The sequence below is a fragment of the Gymnodraco acuticeps genome, unplaced genomic scaffold, assembly GCF_902827175.1.
Source record: "Gymnodraco acuticeps unplaced genomic scaffold, fGymAcu1.1, whole genome shotgun sequence".
Classification (NCBI taxonomy): domain Eukaryota; kingdom Metazoa; phylum Chordata; class Actinopteri; order Perciformes; family Bathydraconidae; genus Gymnodraco; species Gymnodraco acuticeps.
Window position 1 is genome coordinate 760,409 of NW_022991033.1, and position 19,873 is coordinate 780,281.

General features: G+C 42.3%; 1 protein-coding gene across 1 annotated transcript in view; it reads right to left on the minus strand.

Annotated features, from left to right (window-relative positions):
* Nucleotides 1-2,827: 2,827 nt before the first annotated feature.
* psmd1 (proteasome 26S subunit, non-ATPase 1) overlaps nucleotides 2,828-19,873 on the minus strand; it is a 41,904-nt gene continuing 24,858 nt past the window's right edge. The window contains 9 exon segments of the mRNA XM_034236418.1: nucleotides 2,828-2,944; nucleotides 2,946-2,993; nucleotides 5,587-5,859; nucleotides 7,439-7,531; nucleotides 7,854-7,946; nucleotides 10,738-10,907; nucleotides 13,917-14,019; nucleotides 16,240-16,356; nucleotides 19,524-19,638. Coding sequence (XP_034092309.1) covers nucleotides 2,846-2,944; nucleotides 2,946-2,993; nucleotides 5,587-5,859; nucleotides 7,439-7,531; nucleotides 7,854-7,946; nucleotides 10,738-10,907; nucleotides 13,917-14,019; nucleotides 16,240-16,356; nucleotides 19,524-19,638 — 1,111 coding nt within the window. The 3' untranslated portion in view covers nucleotides 2,828-2,845.

Here is a 19,873-nt window from a genome sequence, read left to right on the forward strand (position 1 = left end):
GAGGAGTTGATTAGACTAAGTGTCTGGCCAACATGTACATATGCTGTTCACTGATGGGAGTGGACGATCACTTACTAAGTTACTTCACAGCACAGACATTTTTTCCACCAGTTTTACGCATTAAAAATCCAACATCACATTTCATGCTGAAAACAACTGCCTGTGTTATCATTTCATGAATGCTTTCCAAACCACATTTCCAGGTGACGCTTCATTTACCAAATATAATCATACTTAGACTTGGAAAAATTGACACTCGGAGATGATAAAGTTGATTTTGGGTTAAAGGCCAAAAGCACAAGAAGTACATTGCAGCAGCTGCTGAGATTACAAGGTGAATTTTAGGATTGAAAATGTACCTTAGGATGGATTTTAAGATGTATAACATTCATAAAAGAATGTTGCTTAAGTTTCCATTAAGCTGAGGCTCAGGAGGTAGAGTGGCTTCAACCAATCGGAGGGCCGTTGGTATGAACCCCCAGCATTTGCAGTTGTCCTTGAGCAAGATACTGAACCCAAAATTGTTCCCGATTACATGAATGAACAGTGTGTGAACATGTTTATCTCTCCTCGTGGGACATGTATTGAAAAAAGTGTTTGTGGTTAAGAAAAAGCGCTATATAAATTTCAGTCCATTCATTTTAATCATCCGCATTAAATATGTCATGCCAATAAATATATATTAATACATTTTGTCCAGATATCCTAAAAGGTATTTCATTAATAATAAAACTTCAAAAAAATCTGTGTATAATCTCTCATAAAAATGCCATACAGTAACAATGAAATGTAACATTTAAGATGCCATTAAACAATCCGTGTCTGGAACATCATTACAAAAAAAAAAGTTTCTTAATAAAGAATGGAAACGTAATACTACATCGTGAACAATGAAAAGCCTTCATTCAATAATTGTTTATTATGTAGTATTTTAATAAAATGTCCCAAAGTGTCATAAATATGGCATAGTATGCATTGGTATAGTATTGGAATCATGATTGGAATACATCAACAATGTTAGTTTCAGTAGAAGAAAGTCTCAATTTTAACTGAACCAATCTTTAGCAAATAAAAAACAAACATAACGTTTCCGTCCTGATCTGCCCAAAAGGTTTGTCGTTTGTAATATTTTTTCTGACTCGACCTTCTAGACACCCAGAAGTGTTCCCTCCCCCCGTTGCCACCCACAGTTGTTTAGTGTTTGACCGTGGACTCGCTCGCTGTGAGAGACAGACAGACGGCTGGGCGGCTGCTGAGTGCTGAGAATGTAAACCAGTCTAAATGTATGGGATTAGAGAAATTCCCTCATTGCACGCCTGGTGAATAAACAGACACTCTCCAGCTTCCAATATATATCCATTTTTATTGTACGGACAGAAAATTATACAATTTGAAGGGTGTAAAACATTCCCTGTCTGGATAATGAGGCGGCAGAACAGGAAAAGAAACGTGTAAAAGAGGAAGTGAAGCGGGGATGCAGACGCTGGATGCACCAGAGGAGACGCTGGACCAACATTGCTGACACCCCACTTCTCCCGATGCCTGAGGAGAGGGAACACATGCCGTGAGAGGTGATTCACAAACTAATAAATACAAAAACCAAATACACAATTAGGATTACATGTCAGAAGCAGTGACATCATGGCTGTATGCTGACATTCGTGATACTTAACGTCACAAAAAAATGTACATCCTAAACAGTCATGCCAGATAAAAGCATAACAAAATGAATGATGCAACTGAGAGTAATTGCCACAAAACATCAGACAACCGAGTTTAACATAGCAGAAAAAGCTCCACAAGTGGAAACAATGGCTCACAAAAGCGCAATGCTGCATCTTTTCCTACGTGAGTATTTGTGAAAACTCTTTTGAAAAAAGGCGCTATAATTATTCTTGTTTTTAAAAAAAATAGGGACAAGAACAACATTTTTGTCCCCCACACACACACACACACACACACACACACACACACACACACACACACACACACACACACACACAACACACACACACACACCACACACACACACACACAACACACACACACACACACACACACACACACACACACACACACACACACACAATCAGGTGCGGAGGGCAGCAGAACTATGTGGGGGGGCTTACGGGCCAGAAATCAGTCATTCAAATAATATTTACTCAAATGTACTGTGACTCTCCCATGTATTTATATTCATCAAACATTACGACCTAATAATACAACTTGGTTCATTCACCGCTGCTTTCTCTGGCAAACACACAGTCAGCTGACCGTGATGCCGCAGTGTTTTACTGTGTCACACAGCACTTGAACCTCATTAAGAAGTGACAGAAGTATGCAAGGAGGCCCTAATTTGGTCATTGACACCTCATTGGTCTCATCAACAGTGAGCTCGTACATGGATGCAGGCAGCAACACGTCCAACACAAACACCATCAGCCTCCAGGAGTCATTAAGCATCAGATCAGAGAAAGCTCTGCCCTCTGAGCGGCTGTTTGGAGGACGGGGTTTACATTCCTCCACCAGTGACGTGTGAAACTATGCTATGCTCAGGAACAACAGCTCACACCTGCATTGTGTTTTATTACACAACATACTTAGAAACCTGAGATCTTTAATGTATTTATTGTCAAAGCATTTCATATATTCATTGCTATCGGATGTTAAGCGCATTCCATGGAATATAACAAAAAGTGTTTTCCGAAGTGGAATTACCTACCATACCTTGAACGGGGGTTGGACAGAGCGACGGAGAAACTGTGGAATATCAGCAGACACTTCACTGAAGTTATGAATGAATAACAAGAGTTTAGGAATGCCTACCGTTGCCGTGAGAGCACTCTTACTCGTCGATGTACTCGAAGGGCTCGGGGGGCTCTGGTTCCTGCTCCTCCTCCTCGATTTTGGGGCCGTGAGCGGAGACGGGCTCCACCAGCTCCTCCCACTTCCTCACTGGTGTCCCTCATGATGATGATCCCGCCTGTGTTGAGCTGGTGACAGGACAGAGGAAAGTCAGCCAATAGCATCCAGCGAAAGGGTTCAGAGCCATCATTGGCTGTGTCAAAACCGTTAGAAATTCCTCTCTGAGTATCTTACTCTGTTGAAACGACCAAATGGTATTTAATGATCAGGACCAGATAAACCTTCTCGAGGCCCCAGAGTAAAACGAAACGCATTCATTAACCATGTGTCCCCATTTCTGTGCATTGTGTGTGTTTAGTTACATTACATTACATTGCATTTAGCTGACGCTTTTATCCAAAGCGACTTACAATAAGTAGTTAGTAGTTAGTAAAGAGTAGAACTTAATTAAGCTCTTATATATTTAGGAAGATGCACCACCACTCCAAAAAAGGATATAGTAGTAGTAGTTAGCATAAGTAAAATTAAAATACTCTGGGTCCCCATCATACAAACATATATTGTGCTTTGAGTGGTGCAGTTGTACCAAGCAAATGTGACAAACACCACAGGGTAAAACTGAGGGTCTGGGGCCCAAAAGCAGTACGTAATCTTGCCTTGATAAAGACCCTATGAATGCATTTGAAATTGAGGTCAAGAAAAGCTATGACGCAGTTCTACAATATTTATTTGAAACAAACTGGTACAACGAGGGGAGAAACAGGATGTGGACCATGTTGTTTTGGTTTTGAAACTCAAAAGTGTTGTTTATTTAATCAATTTGTGGAATCATTCAGCTCCGATGAACAATCAAAGACAGGGAACTTGTTACCACGCAAGTTGATTCACAAAATAAGGTTTCAATAAACCGCCAGACATTGACCAGATTTTAAGATGAATCTGTAAAACCTCTTCACTTCCTAAACTCCTCTGTGAATGTAAAAACAAACCCTTAAAAGGACAGCAGCATTACAAAACTTTAGACGAGCTAAGACACCATTTTGGCATTAGATGCAAGACCTACAATTTTGAGTTTGTGAGGGACCAAACCAAACAGTGCTTCCTCTTTACAGGACGGGGTGAGAGCTTATTGGGCGACCGCACGCCATCCTGCCGTTTACTTGCGGAAAACTGTCAACATTTACAGCAGGACCGCAGCCCTCCGGTTTATAAAAGTGAAGAGACGGGGGGGGGGGGCGGGGTGGACCTGGAGAAGTGTGTCCGAGGCCAAAATCAACTGACAGGCTGGATCCTGAATTTATTTCCATTTTAAAAAGGAAAATTCCCCTCTGGGTTACTTTTACGATGTTACATTTCATTAAAGTCATGTTTGAATATTATTGAATTGATGTCCGTAGATTTGTATTGCTGCAGATAAAAGTTCATTTAACACCTTATTGGTGAAGGACTATTGCAGGAGCCATTCTCAAGCATTGGTAGTGGACTGTTGCATTTCATTTGTTCATCTCCCTACAGTTTATGTGGGGATTTCTCCATCAAGGATCCATATGTCATTGTCACATGGTGATTGGTAGAAGAGGCTTTTGCTCTTTAATGGAGAAGAACTTAAAAAAAACATAGCCTGAAATGTCCTGTTGATGTTTAAGAAGGTACACTCAGGTGGGTTTTGTTGTGTGTTATGTTCGCCTTTAAACAGAGTTCCTGCAGGTTTCACCAACTCAAATGTAAGACTTTTTAAGACCACTGAATAGAATTTAAGACCTATTTCACAGCAAGAAAGTATGAAGGAAAATTGCTATGAAAGAAGATATACGTCCCATAAATTACTTGCAAAGTAAATGTATTCATGTTCAACATAAGAACAGTAATTGACTCGGCAAACTACGAAAACGTTAATTTGTCACAAAATAAATTACACTGGTTTGACTTGAGATTTGAGGGCATGGGCTTGAGCATGATGTAATTATGTTATCTATCACATTCGCTAACCTGTCTGGATGCCGGTCGGCGAGGTGCGTAGCCAAGTCTGATGTGTTGGCTCCCTTGGTTTGCAGGGATCTAAAACATGTCTCACAGACGGGCCTCGTGGTGTCCGTAGGCTTGCCCTCACTGTCAGAGATATAGCTCAAATACTTCCAAATTTCGCTTCTGGTGTCTTTTTTGTCAACAAGCCGAGGCGCAGCGGCAGCTGCACTCCCACTTGCAGCCATGCTTCTCGCTTTCTCACATGCTCTGGCAGCTAGCGTGTGCACAAGAAAGGGGAGGGACTTAGAGCGTGCTTGAGAGGGGAGGGACTGCAGGCACGGCTGCAGTGCAGGGAGTGGAAGCAGAGCGCTGAAAACACACGGCTCTTATTAAAACGGCGCTTTCTCACCGGAGTACTTTTCCCCGTCATTCTTAAAGTACCGATACTAATGAAACGGAGGAATCGAAACGTTTTTAACGGCAGGGTATCGCGGTACCTTTCAAGTATCGGTACACCGTGCAACACTAATCGCAACACAGAAGTACCTTTCAAATCCGATCATTTTTAAGACCTTTTAAAATCATATTTAAGACCTTTTTAAGCCCTTAAATTCTGATTATCAAATGTAAGACTTTTGAAAACCCGGTTAAAGAGCTATTGGCAAGACTTTCTACTATGGCCTCTTGAATAGATTTACATGGAGACAGACGCACTTTCAGACCCACATTCAGACACACAGACGGACAGATAGTTACCGGTTTGAAGGGCTGGTAGCGGCAGGTCTCGGGCATGATGAGCACTTTGAGCTGGGCCGGCATCACTCTGGCCGGGTTCTCCAGGAACTGGAAGTTTGGCTCTGCCTCTTTCTTCTTCTCTTTCTCCTTTTCTTTCTCCTTTTCTTCGTCCTTTTCTTTCTCCTTCTCCTTCTCTTTCTCCTTCTCCTTCTCCTTTTCTTTCTCCTTTTCTTTCTCCTTCTCCTTCTCTTTTTCCTTCTCCTTTTCCTTCTCCTTCTCCGCCTCCTGGACCTCCTGTGACAGAAGAAGCATGTTCTCCATTAGGCCTACTGTGATTACCTTTCATAATGTCCTGTAACTTAAGGATGTTCTTAAAAACAATCTGTACGGTTGTGTCATTGCTGAATTTATTTAAAACATACATTTAATTCAGAAACTGCTAAATTAAAAGTTGAAAACCCACCGCAATCAGAATCAGTATTTCTAGTTGAATTATGACATTACAAGACAGTTTGGAGGACTTAGATGTTTCTTTGTTACTACTCTGGCACCATGGCCAGTGATGTGTTGGGCTATCAGGCCGATACACGGGAGGATTCATTACAAATACATGGAAGGACAGAAGGTGCCATTGGAGCTAGCAACAAAAGTCCGTCATCTCCTGCAGATGTTCTGAAACACTTCGGCTGTCTTCTCTGCTCGAGCCCGGTTTCAGGTGTGATTTACAGACGCACTTAAATACTTTACTGATGAAATCACTGTTTCAAATAGCCTTTTAATATCACTATCATCTGTATTTATCGTTACTAGGTTTACTTTTTCTTGCCATTTCTATCTCAATCATTCTTCGCAACATATTTGAGTGTTGATATATTTAGAGTAGAAATAAAAAGATACCACAGTGAAGCTCTTACATGAAAATAGATGAGCTAAGCATAAATAAATCTCCCAAACTTAAGTCCGCTCTATAAAACGGTCCAGAAAATGAACCGTCTGACCCCAGTGAGAGTCGATACCTCCTCCTTCTACCGCCTTCTCAAAGAGTCAAGCCAAATGAAATCAAAAATCTGAGATGTGAGCGGGCCAGACATTTCCAAGCTCGTCTCTCAGCAGCAGAGCTGAGACGTAGCGTGGCCGAGCGGATCAAACGTGCTGCTGACGCCCAGAGAAACCCAGTGAGAGTTACACTGACTCACTGCGTTGGGAAAAGAAATAAAAAAGGTAGCGTGTTTGTTGTCAAAGAGCACAAGAGACTGTTTAACTGACAGCATGGATCCGATTCCCCATTTAATATCCGCTTATTTATGATTGTATCTGCTTATCAGCAGGTGAGTGATGCGTCATTACTAAAAACAACACAACCAGGACACATGCTGAAGCTGCATTGCCTTGTGGGATATTAAAAAAAAAAAGGGGGAGCATGACCCAAGACCACCCCTGAAGGACTGAAGTCCACCAAGAATTGTCTCACAAAATCTTGCTCTAAACACAATCTGTTATAGGGTACTCCCTGCGTTCAAAGCAGTCTTGGAGTCAAACACTGTAAAACATCATTGAAAACTTTACTTCAGATAAACGGCAAGGTTCTAAATACCCTCAATGTGTTTAAACTAAATAGTACATTTGCTTTAGTTTATGCAGACAGACCACCTACAAAATGGGATAATTCAGGGTAGATCTCTGTTCCAGTACATCAAACTCACTACTCCAAACAAATCTTTCTGAATAAATAAACCCAATAAAATAAATCGCTTGGCAAAGGAGATGTGTTGTTGTGAGTTTAGACACCTTTTCAAATGAAGTGTCGAAAAACAAATAAGATAAGATTATTGGCAATGAGGGGAGAAAGGGTGTGCTGTGCCTTTCCACTCACCACCTCCATCTTCTCCTCCTCCTTCTCCTTCTTCTCCTTCTCCTTCTCCTTCTTCTTGGCTTTGGCGGTGATGGAGAGAACAGCCGTGGAGACCTGCCGTGCAGAGAGGGAGAGAATACAGACAATGTAAGACAAAACCATCCACAATCAGACCACCTACTAACACGACTTACAGTATACAGAACAAGTCGACCACAAAATAAAAGCAGAGGGAAACGAGCAACCAAGAAACATATGCTGGAGATGCTGAAATAATCAATATGCCAGGCAGAACAAGTATATATCTGACAGCGTGGGTTAAAAACGTATTTACAAATGAATATGAAACTACGTCTGCCTTCTTTAACTGATAATAACAGTAAAAGAAAATCAAAACAAGCGGATGTGTTAAGTTGCCAAGTTGCCATGTTCTCACCTTCTCCTTCTCCTTCTCCTTGGGAACCTCCAGAGCTGGGGGGTAGGCGAAGGTGGAGGGCTTACAGTTAGAGCGATACTGCACCTTGGGCATCTGAACAGGAAGACAGAAAGAGAGAAGATGTTTAGTGACTTTACGCCATTATCTACCCGTCGGATCCACTTTCAAGGAAACAAACCTGTAACATCCTCCAGAAAGTCAAACAAAGCAACTTCAGACGACACAGCGGTTTGGGAAGTCACCACACATTTCCACGTCAAATTTCAAGTGCTACGCTATACGTTTATTAATTTGAGGCTTTCTTGCCAACCTATCCTTTAAAAGAGGGTAATGACGGATGAACAGAGACAATAAGAATGAAGTCAGCCCGTTAGGTGGTGGTCAGTTCTGAGGTCTCTTGAACCTAAAAACAACTTTAATAAATGCTGTTTTCAGAGGAGAGCTTGAGTACCGCTCCCTCTCTGAGCCAACATTTATTCCAATTAAAATCACAACCTCATCACCAATATGGTTTCTAACAGGCACCCGGTTTGATTTTAGAAATAAAAAAAATAGTTACCAAGCAGTTTTAAACTTCCTTCACATTCACCTCACCATCACTTATTAGCTGCAGACTTGATCCTTAAGTACACATTAAAAAGTGCTCTTGTCATCTTTACCTGGACAAACATCAAAGAAGATCTCCTGCCAGAGCAGCACCAGGTGCCTTCTGTTTAGCGTTAGCCTTCAAACTACAACAGTGTTTTGAAACTAAATGACTTGGCATGTTGTGCTGCTCCGTTAGACTATAGGTAGGGGGGGGGGGGGGGGAACCTTTTTTTGTTAACACCACATATTTCAGACTGCAGTATGGAGGCATACATTGAAACCGTGAGGCTGGTAAGTGGCTTCTCCTGTGCGCTCTTTGAAGCCAACCTTCAGGTTTGTTTCTTAAAGAAGAGGAAGTAATTTGTCCAATGGTCTGTGAAGACTCGTGCTGTGTAGTTAAACAGGTGCTGACGAGCCTTGGCAGGGTGCAGCACCAAGTCTGTCTCTGCACTCCATCCCTGGTGGGTTATTTGGGGCTTTACACCAACGTTATGCTCCCGTGTATACACAAGGTGTGTGTGTATGTGTGTGTGTGGTGCCAGGTGCTGTTGATCTGCATATGATTAAAGCGATAATGCCCATCTAATGTCTGTTAAACACCCCAACATGTCACAGTAATCCCGTGGCATCTGTGTGTGAGAAAAGTCCACATTCAGGAGAGTCTTGTTATGGAAAGACTGCTGGTGACAGTCGTTACCAAGGCAAGAAACTAAATATTTTCAAACCAAATGCAGTGCACATTCAGCAGCCATACTTTCCCCCCAGGGCAGTTATATTTCAACACAAAATATGTGTGCAATATAAACCAACAATATTTAACTAATCCCTGCTATAATGAAAATGTATATGCAGGATCATTTGCTGTTAAATGTTGAAGCCAGCCATTTAATTTGCCTCTAGTATAAACCACAGTTTTTTGCTGCTTCCTTTGTTCCCTTTGTGCACATTTTAAAAGTTCACTACAGGAACACATTACTGTTTTTCATGTGTATCGTTAATGGACTCAATTGCGTTTGTGCAACCCAGTGATTCAGGATGACAATAAAAGGCACCTTGAATCTATTGTCTTTTAATTTGCATTAGAACAAGGTCACATTCTGCAGTTGTCTACACTTTTTTCGCCGGTCAAAATGTCCGTTAAAGTTTAAATCTTCCGGACAAAATTTGAAAAGTGCCGGTCAAAGGTCTCTTTGTTATTTATTGAGCTTTAAAACAAATTGATATGATTCGATATTAAACAAACTAATTATAGTAGATTAACTATTCAAAAGTGAACAGTAACTTACAATAACACGGGAATAATAAACGGAGCGCTCTCTCCCTCTCCTGACAGCCCGTCAGTATCATGCAGCTCGCGGATCCAGTAATGAGTGACCCGACAGTAAAACTAAACATATCTATAACTAGTTTAGGTAGTTTGAGAGGTAATTAAAATAGCTACGTCTGATATTCTAACCTGAAGTGTGTGTTTTGTCCGCTCACCGCTGCATGTGATCATGCAGAGCTGCGTGTCGACTCGTCAGCAGCAGCTGATCTCTCTCTTCCGTCAGATTAGACTTCACTCGCGTTTATGTCCATATCGATCAGATCCAGCTAGTTCTAGCTAATGATATGACTACCTGCTTATTAAAAGACACCTAAACAATAAGTGTCTCTATGCAACCGGGGTGAGGCCGCAAAGTATAGCGCAGCATTATGCATTTGTTTACATGCCCCACCGGAAACCCCGAGGCATTACCAACAGATCAACGCACAATCAACCCACACAGGACATCTCTTTCTCACATTAAGTGTTAGACATTAGAATTGACTAGTCTTGTCGGTCACATTAAGTGGCGCAACTGAAGCGGTATTGGGCGAAAGAAAATGTGACCGAAGAGAGTTAGAGGGGCCGGGCAGAGCACACACACACACACACACACACACACACACACACACACACACACACACACACACACACACACACACACACACACACACACACACACACACACACACACTACACACACACACACACACACACACACACACCACACACACACACACACACACACACACACACACACACACACACACACACACACACACACACACACACACACACACACACACACACACACACCACACACACACACACACACCACACACACACACACACACACACACACACACACACACACACACAACACACACACACACACACACACACACACACACACACACACACACACACACACACACACACACACACACACACACACACACACACACACACACAGTATAGCCAGCTCAGTACCTTAAGGTCCTTGTTGAGACCGATAATAGCAGTTGGTGTGAAGGCCAATGACAGGAAGTGGGAGAGGGGGAACCAGAACCAGAACTGGGTGAAGACCAGCAGGCCGACCACTGTTGGCATGTGAGTGTGACCCGTCCTGGACTGCAGAGAGATGGTCATGTTACGTCCACCTGGAGAGAGGGCAGAGGTGGGGGAGAGGGTGTCAGTGTTATGGTACAAACTTACATGATGTTGTAAATTCAACAGATGATAGACCAGTTTTTTTTTAAAAAGGTCATTTTAGACTTCAGTTTAGTCATATTGTAATAACTTTCAGTGTAAAGAAACTTGTGCAAAATCAAAAAGCTAAACATTTCCAAAGTTAGGGGCAAACTGCTCTGTAAACAATAACAAAATAAATCTATTTTATTGTTATAACACTTTTCATACTGGTTACTGATTGTGAAACAACACATGTCAACTTAACACAAGAACCATTTAAAAAGGCAACACACACACCACTTGCTTCGGAAAAAGGGAATTTGTGCACATCACTTTATCACCGCTGCATTAATATATTAAAATACAGTTGGCACAAGTACTATAAGATGAAGTAGTGGAAGGTTAATGAGGGCACAGAGCAGGATGGTCACCACCCTGAGAAGGCCGTCGTTCGGCTTCAATCTGTCCGGTACGTTGATTTATATTACAGGGACAAACTGGTGAGCCAACTACTCCAGGGAATGCATTGTCTACAGCTTCCTGTATGCAACAGTTTGAGTCAGGTCATTATCATGAGATGTGAGCTCCAAGGTGTGTCAGATGTCCCAGAAATAGCAGACACGTTTCCCATCTGCGTTTCCATAATGTTAGATTAGCTTATTCTCAGTTTTCTGTGCGAGGGAGTTTGCACCCTGGAGGTGTCAAACGTGTCCGCAGAGTGAACAAAAAAGGTGAAGCACAGGGTCAGGGGTGCTACTTGGAACCGTACCAAAAAGTCACAAACCTCCCTTTGGCCTTTCTGGGACAAACTATAGGGAGGGATTGAAAAAGGAAGACAGAGGGAGTGGGAGGAAGACTTGGCAGGAGACAGCGAGGATGAATCCGTCATTAGTGTAGAGATGAAAAGAAAAACGTTCCTTTTAAAAAAAATGGAAGGTTACAAGGGAGCAGCGTTTTATCCAGACAGACAATGCCAGCTAAATCATCTGCTGACTTTGTTGCGCGCCCACTCTTTTCTGAGGCCACTTGGGAGATTTAAAACCAGGGCCTTATCTTGACATCTGAACCAGTGTTCAGACAATCCCGAGCCGACGGACTGAACGTCGGCCAGAATGAGTCACAAAGTCTGCATGCTGCACCACAACTGGGTGCTTAAGAGTCTCTTAGAAAGTTGAGAAGAGGTTGAGAGCACTTGACTAGGGGGCCCCCTCCAACCCGCTGTTTTTGCCAACTCTTACTTTGGTGGGCCAATTTTCATTCCAAGGAGTTGGTGAGGGACGCCCGGGATAGAAGTGATTCCTCTAAAAAGGTGTTCAATTACAACACCAACATTCAACCTGCTGGCTGTGTCACTTTGAAAAGATGAAACAAGGGGCATAATGTAACGTTTGGAGAAACCACAAAATAAAACGAATTCCATGGACCATCAATTAGTCAGGGAAAGTCTGTAAATGTAGAATGAGCATGTAGAGGTGAGAGAATGAGCCAAAGAGACATTTCCTGGGTAATGGGCACCAGTGATCATGAAACTGAGCTCTAATCGCTTCCGCTCGTCAAATTAAATACAATTACCCGTGCACCTCAAAAACGCCAACCCCCCCCCCCCCCAAGGAGAACCAGAATACTAAAAACATTCACACCACACAAGCTTGAGCATGTCTGACAGTCAAACAGGAGTGGTGTGTTCCCTGCATGAATGTGTTTAAACTGTAAGATACACGCTGAATCCTACTGAAAACATGCGTTAAGCACAGAGAGCTGGAGTTTGGCATGAGGAGCGGGGGGGGGGGGGAGGGGGGGGAGAGCGTCTGCAGCATGAAAAATGAAACCGGTGGTCAGGGTTTTGTCTGGATGGTCTCACGCAGGGTCATCTTGGCATGTTTGCCGAGTTCATTACGGTTAATGTGCCTGATTTGATATATGATTTAGGGTCCTGTCTGTCATCAAGATGGCTAATCTGCTCGGAACAAAATTAACCATCAGATATCGCCGCAAGCGGGGCTGAGTTAATCAAGAGGCAATTTAATGATCGAGGAAAAACATTCATGAGTCACAACATCTCAAAAACACATGCGCTGCACTTCTCCTTTCAAGTACACATGCAAATACTTCAGATAGACTTGACTTTGTGTAAGTTGCAACACCTGATGGTGTATTTGGACAGCAGTGTGTAAACAGAGCTGGTTTCTCTCTGGCTCGGCACACAGGGTTTTATGTTGGTGCGAGAAAATGGATTTCTGCTCCTGGCTGCATTGAGGCTTTGTGTATACATACATGTACGTGAGTGTGTAGAACTCCATGTGATGAGGTTCAGCTCTCTAGAACCCCACGCACATCAACACATGCTGCATGCTTGTGTCCACAAACACTTGACCAGACACACAAACACAGAGACCATCAGACAAACAGGAATCACCAAGAGACCAACGGGCCATATGGCTGAGAATAGACCGGAGCTGAGGGGGGGGGGGGGTGCCAGACGCTAATGCACCTTAGCATGATCTGTTCCAGAGACACGGTGCACGGGTGGCCAACCAGGGATGGTTACTCCGAGTTCACACACACACACACACACACACACACACACACACACACACACCACACACACACACAACACACACACACACACCACACACACACACACACACACACACACACAACACACACACACACACACACACACACACACACACACACACACACACACACACACACACACACACACACACACACACACACACACACACACACACACACGTTAGAGCAGTAATTAAGCATGTGGGTGTGAGGGGTGAGGCCCCGGAGGCAGGTGGGACCACAGACCGGATTGATCTCAGTTTCAAGTGACAGCCATAGAAAAACCGATTGAGCTCTGATGAAATCAAGATGGTGTCCTTCCAGTTACCAGACCTCATGTGTAAATACTAGTCTCTGTAAACAGGTGAATATGTCTTGTGCTCTCCTGTTTGGACACTAACCTGCATCGAGGATTCCCTGGGCCAGGATGGCTCCAAACTTGGCCATAACGTCATCATGCTTGTCGTTGATCACTTTCGAATAAAGCTGCCTGAACTGGTTCACCTAGAATAGAGGGGATGAAAATGTGTTAATGTGAAACACTTGATGTTATGACACTAATGGCAAACCCAAACACTGAATTTGTGTCTGATGCTTTGGATAAACACCAGGTTCAGTTATTGTTTTGTCTATTTATGCGTGATAAAATCACATTTCAGGGCTCGACAGCAACAGTTGCCAGGTTGCCATTGGCAACCATTCAGAAAAAATGTCAACCACTTCTTGGCCTTTGGTTGCCATCAGTGGCAACCAGTTTTTATCATGAAGAAATAAGGACAGCAAACAGCAAAATGTGCACCCCAAAATAGATAAAAGTTAATTATTTGTTGTATTAAGAGTGATATTTAATGATTGTTGTGACCAGTCGGAACCTGATACTTAAGTTGCACGTCCATTGGTGTGATTACGGAGCCAGAAAGCGATGCACGTTACTCGCGTAGGCGGTGCGCTGTGTGTTTGTTTTACAAAAAATGGCGAAGCAAATTAAGTTGTTTGACTGTGGGGTAAAAAGTTCAGCCAACCAAAATAAAAGTGCAAAACGAAACTTTACCAGAGGAAAATATTGGCATAAAAATATAATCACTTCTATAAAAAAGGTAACACATTTTAAATATAATTAGACATATTAAAAAGGTAATTTACAGCATTAATAATTAATATCCAATACTTAACTGTGAATGGTTTTCATTTATTTAACATTAGAAATGTATTAGTCTGGCCAATCCAAGACTTCAATGCTGAAGGGCAAATGGATCTATGGTGGGGGTCAGCACAAAGGTCAAGAAAACCCACATTTGAAAGGGAGACAACGGATGACCAAGAAACTAGTGACTTGCTCAATTCATTTGTGAGGGATCTGTGAAGAACGTGACAACAGCTGCACTACTGGTATTTAGTATACCAGCAATTGAGGGTGGACAAGTTTACTATCACTTAAGTTTCAAATAATTGTGTTAATTACTTATTGTAAAGCATTTGAACATTCTTTTGTGTCACATGTTCATTATTAAGTTGATGTATAACTGTATAGTATCTTAATTATTTAAAATATAAGGTGATATAATATAAGTATTTTCAGTTTTGGAAACCAAAAGCTGATGCCTGGTTGCCAGCCTGGCAACCACTTTTAAAAGTTAGCGTTGAGCCCTGCATTTATTATCAAAAGTGTTGGCAATTATTTCTGTTGATTGACTGATCGCCAAGTCCACAAATGGATGCTTCTCTAAAATATATTGCTACTCCATGTTAAAGTGGATTACTTGTCATGCACATGTTCTACATGCAGTATTACACAAATGATGGCTGTATTGCTTCTAACAAGCAACATTTCTATTTTAGTTTTCTCCTTGGAAACTCTTGGCAACACAAATATACAAATAAGACTAGGTTAACCTAGAATCCCCTAACACTTTTAAATACTGCTTTAAAAGGCTGAATTGATGCATTTGTTTCCAAGTCTGTGACTTTCTGTTACAGGGCCCCATCAAACAAAAGGGGAAGGTTTACGTTAAGCATATTGCATTTCGACCTGTGACACTTTCAAACTAGCACACTGTCAGCATAATTCATCACAATGCCACACGCACCTGATGTAGTACATGTGGGAGTCCCGTCATTACCACAGGGAACAGAGTTAACACTGATGGGTAGTACGCAGCCAATTCGGGCAGTTTACCACTGAGAAACTAAAAGGTCTAAAGTCTGCCAACAACTGTGAAGCACAGCTGGAAATGACAAAGGGCAGGGCTTTGAAATAAACAGCCGTGGATGTTATACCTCCTGACATTCCACTGCCTCTTTCACAATCCTGCTCACTGCCTTGAGCTTTAAGGACTGTTGCAGTGCAGATGAGGAGTCTTTGAAAATGTGTCTGGCAAATCTTAACTGTCCATGACAAAGTATGAGGTGCTCCGAGGGTGAGAGCGTGCAGTTATGCCTGGACTAGTCACTCAAGTCTTACATGACACAGATTTCTTTCCCTTGGTCTTAACCGTTGAATGCCTTCTGCTTTTGGTCAAGCAGCTCCCCTTTTTTCCTTTCTGTGTCCTCACTCTTGAGTAAGCAATTGCACTGGTCTTTCCCTGCCCTGCTTAATGTCAGATAGACCTATGAAAGAGATCTCTCGACAAAAGACTTGATCCATGTCGTTTTGATTGAAGGCTATAAAGCCATTTCATTGATAAATAAGGTGTTTAAATAAACAAGCAAACATGAATATCTTACCTTGGGACAGGTCACTTCGGTCTGCTGGACCATGATGAGCGCAGAGGCAATGAGGGCGCCCTGCCTCACATAATTCACCGGGTCGTTGGTCATGGGCTCAAGCAGATTGATGGCCTCCTGTGGAGATAAAAGCAGAACAGAAAAGCTGGTAATGTTGTTTAAATTGTAGTTTCTCAATCAAAGGGCAACTTTTTCTTTAAGCACATCATTTTAATATGATCAACCATTTCTACCCAATTTGGCAGTACATGTGGTTGTAGAGGATTGTTTACAAGCTCTATAAGGAGTTGTTCAGTGAATGAGGCTAATGTATATTTGGCAACAATTTCACTGGGCAGTTGAACGTTTCTTTAGAATGTAATCCTTGTATTGATATATATTAGGGCTGTCAGTCGATTCAAATATTTAATCGCATGATTGTCCATAGTTAATCGCACATTTTTTGTCTGTTCTAAATGTACCTTAGAGGGATATTTTTCAAGTTTTGGAGTAGACAAATATGCTTTATGCAAATGTTTGTTTATTATCATTTGAACAATGACAAATATACTCATGAATATTAAACACAACAACCTCTGAACATTACAAATATTTGCCTCAATTCAACCTGGAACCTCTCTCATACAGTGTGTGTGTGTGTGTGTGTGTGTGTGTGTGTGTGTGTGTGTGTGTGTGTGTGGAGAGACACTGATGGATCGTTGGAGCCATGTGCAACTCAAGGCATATGCTCGAACGGTAGCTGCAATCATGTTGCGCGCACTAACCGTGCTGAGTGTGCTGACTATTCGTACAATGTCCCACTGTCTGGCTGCCTCGGCGCAGTTGTCGGCGAAATGTCGCTCCTCTGTTTTCATTGAAACAGCTCCTTATATCTTAGCGCAGCTAGCTAGCACCAGATGCTAACAACAATACAAGTAAGGTGTGCGCGTTCTCTCGCTCGGGCCACACATACACACACCCTCCCGGTCCTCCCAACAGCCAGTCGGTGCCTGCCGGTGAGCGTGGAAGTGTGGTCTGCCACAAGCGGGCGGCAGGAGCGGGGCTGTCAGCATCAGCTTGTAGACGGTATTTTAAACTCGATGCGCTCTGAAACTACGGGGCGGCCAAGGAAAAAAAATGCACATGCGTTAATCGCGTTAAAATAATTAGTGGCGTTTTTTATGTTATTAACGCGTTAACTTAACAGCCCTAATATATATATATAAATATATTTAAATAAATAGGTTAAGTTTCATCAGAGGGTCAAAGTCATTTGCAATGTTATTTGCCTAGTATAGCTTTAAAAGAGGATGCACTAATGACATCTTTTAGTGACCATGACCTGCTTGGATGTTTTTTTTTCACTTGTAAACATTTTATATATATTATACGTCTGCCAAAAGAGCAGCTGTGTGCTAAAAAGAACACTTTTGTTTGGTTAAATACAGGAAAAGGAATTATCAACACAGACATCCAGACCACACATTAATGAGATTAGTTTCATCTACATCTGGTTGCCCAGGGGAACGAAGTAACATTATCGACAAGCCCCGCCTATGAAGAAATAAGGGAGGTCCACCCCTTTGCTCCTTTTATTTCTGTTCTCAGCTGAGCAGTAATGGCTGTAACCCACACCACCAGACTCAGAAAGAGGCGTCAGCTCCGCAGAGGAAAGAGAAACAAACGAGGATGATGACAGCGGAGGTAAAATAAACCGTGTTTCATCCATGCGCTCGGCTCAGCTGGCCGAGACAGCCGTGTACCGGGACGATAACTCAGAGTGTAAAGCCAACACCAGTCGACCACATCCTGTTCCCGATAGGCTGTCGAGGGGTTTAATTGAGGGTATTTACTGTCAGTCTCAATCAGCAGAGCAGGACGACACATAATGTGGTTGCTTTAGATCTTCTTAATCCATTTTGAATGTAGGACTGTTTTCTTCAGGCTTGGCCTCGTCCGAGGTGAACTTTAAATCACATTCAATTCACTACTGTTAAAAATTGGCTAGAAGCTTGTATAAATAATTGGAACAGTGCAGTACACACTTTACCACGACATAAATACCATATTCATACATATTTATAAAAAGTGGATCATATGACAGTATTCTGAAATGATGGATGGATTTTAGGGAACAATGCCAACATCCAATTCCCTAAAGAAGCTGAACGGTATTTAAGATTTTCATTATGGCATGAAATCAGCATAAACAAACCGACTAAAGCAAAGTCAAAACTGTTTTCCTGTGCCGTTTTTTCTTTCACATTTATAGTAAGAAAATAGCCAAAGCCCAAGGTGTATGATGATGGCGGGTAGGTGACCCACTTCTCTTGCCACAACATCATTATTTTCATTAAGGACCAAATGTAGCAGTGGCTCTTTTCTCGGCAAAAACATTAACATTGGTGCTTCAGGGATCAGGATGCAGTGATCCATGACTCTGGTTCGGCTATGGCACCTGAGTCTGATCAGCCCACATAGTTAGACAGCTCAGGAACTGGCAGCACCCCCGACTCCTGTCTTCTTAACTCTCTTTTCGGACTCCATTGACCCAGACGCCGTGGCATCGTGAAGCCTGGTGACTGAGCCAATTTGGACCGTTCCATCAGCAAATTGACCACCAGAACTTTCCACAATTAATGAGCTCCTCATTGCTGAACTTTGCAAATGTCAATAGTTTACCAGTAAGATAGCTTCTCTCATAGTTGCAGGACTTCAGCCTTCGATCACACTGTATGATTTACAATTGTCTTAAAGCAAATTAGGTTTAAATGAGGCAGTTGTAACCTGCAACTTCTACAGTAGGTACAAAATCAATCAAAGTTTATTTATATAGCCCAATATCAAACATTTACATTTGTCTCAGTGGACTTTACAGTTCGTACAGAATATGAGTACGACACTCTCTGTCCTTGGACCCTAACATCAGACAAGAAGAAACCCCACAGTTAATGGGGAACAATTGAAGAAACCCAAAGCGAGCCGGTTTACCCTTATGTAGAGTATGTTGGATGGGAGCTGAGTATAGACATGGTACATTCTCAAATAGCCACAGGGGATGCATTGACCAGAGCAAAGAACAGACCAATGGCTTTCTCTTTTTTCAAGACAACCAATATTAAAGATTTGCCCACTTATTTTTTTATACATCGGTGTTAAATCCCAAATTGTCGGGTGTTTCATTTTAAAAGCCCATAATCAGATAAGACGGCATCTAGTCCTCCAGGTAGCCCCTTTATTTTATTACACTGTATCTGCAGTTCAACACCATTAAAGAAAATTAAACCTTGGGTCAAAGCGCTCACCTTGTTGCCGGTCCCAGCACAGCAGATGCCCAGGGCCATGGCCGCCCCACAGCGCACATGAGGGTTGTAGCTCTCTGACAGAAGTGACACCACACTGGGACACTGCTCAGGGGTCCTGAAGACACAGGGAGACATTAAGAGCAGGTAAACAATAAGGCACTTGAACTTACTCCTAAAAACATCCTTCCACTCCCTTTAATTCATACTTGGCTGAACCCTCAGACACACATTTTCAATTTAGGGTGTTTTCATCAATCCATTATAGGATGAAAGTCTAAAATCAACAGAGAACAAAAATTTAACAAATAATTTAATCTAAAGCCCTTTTAAAGATTGTCTAGATACAAGAT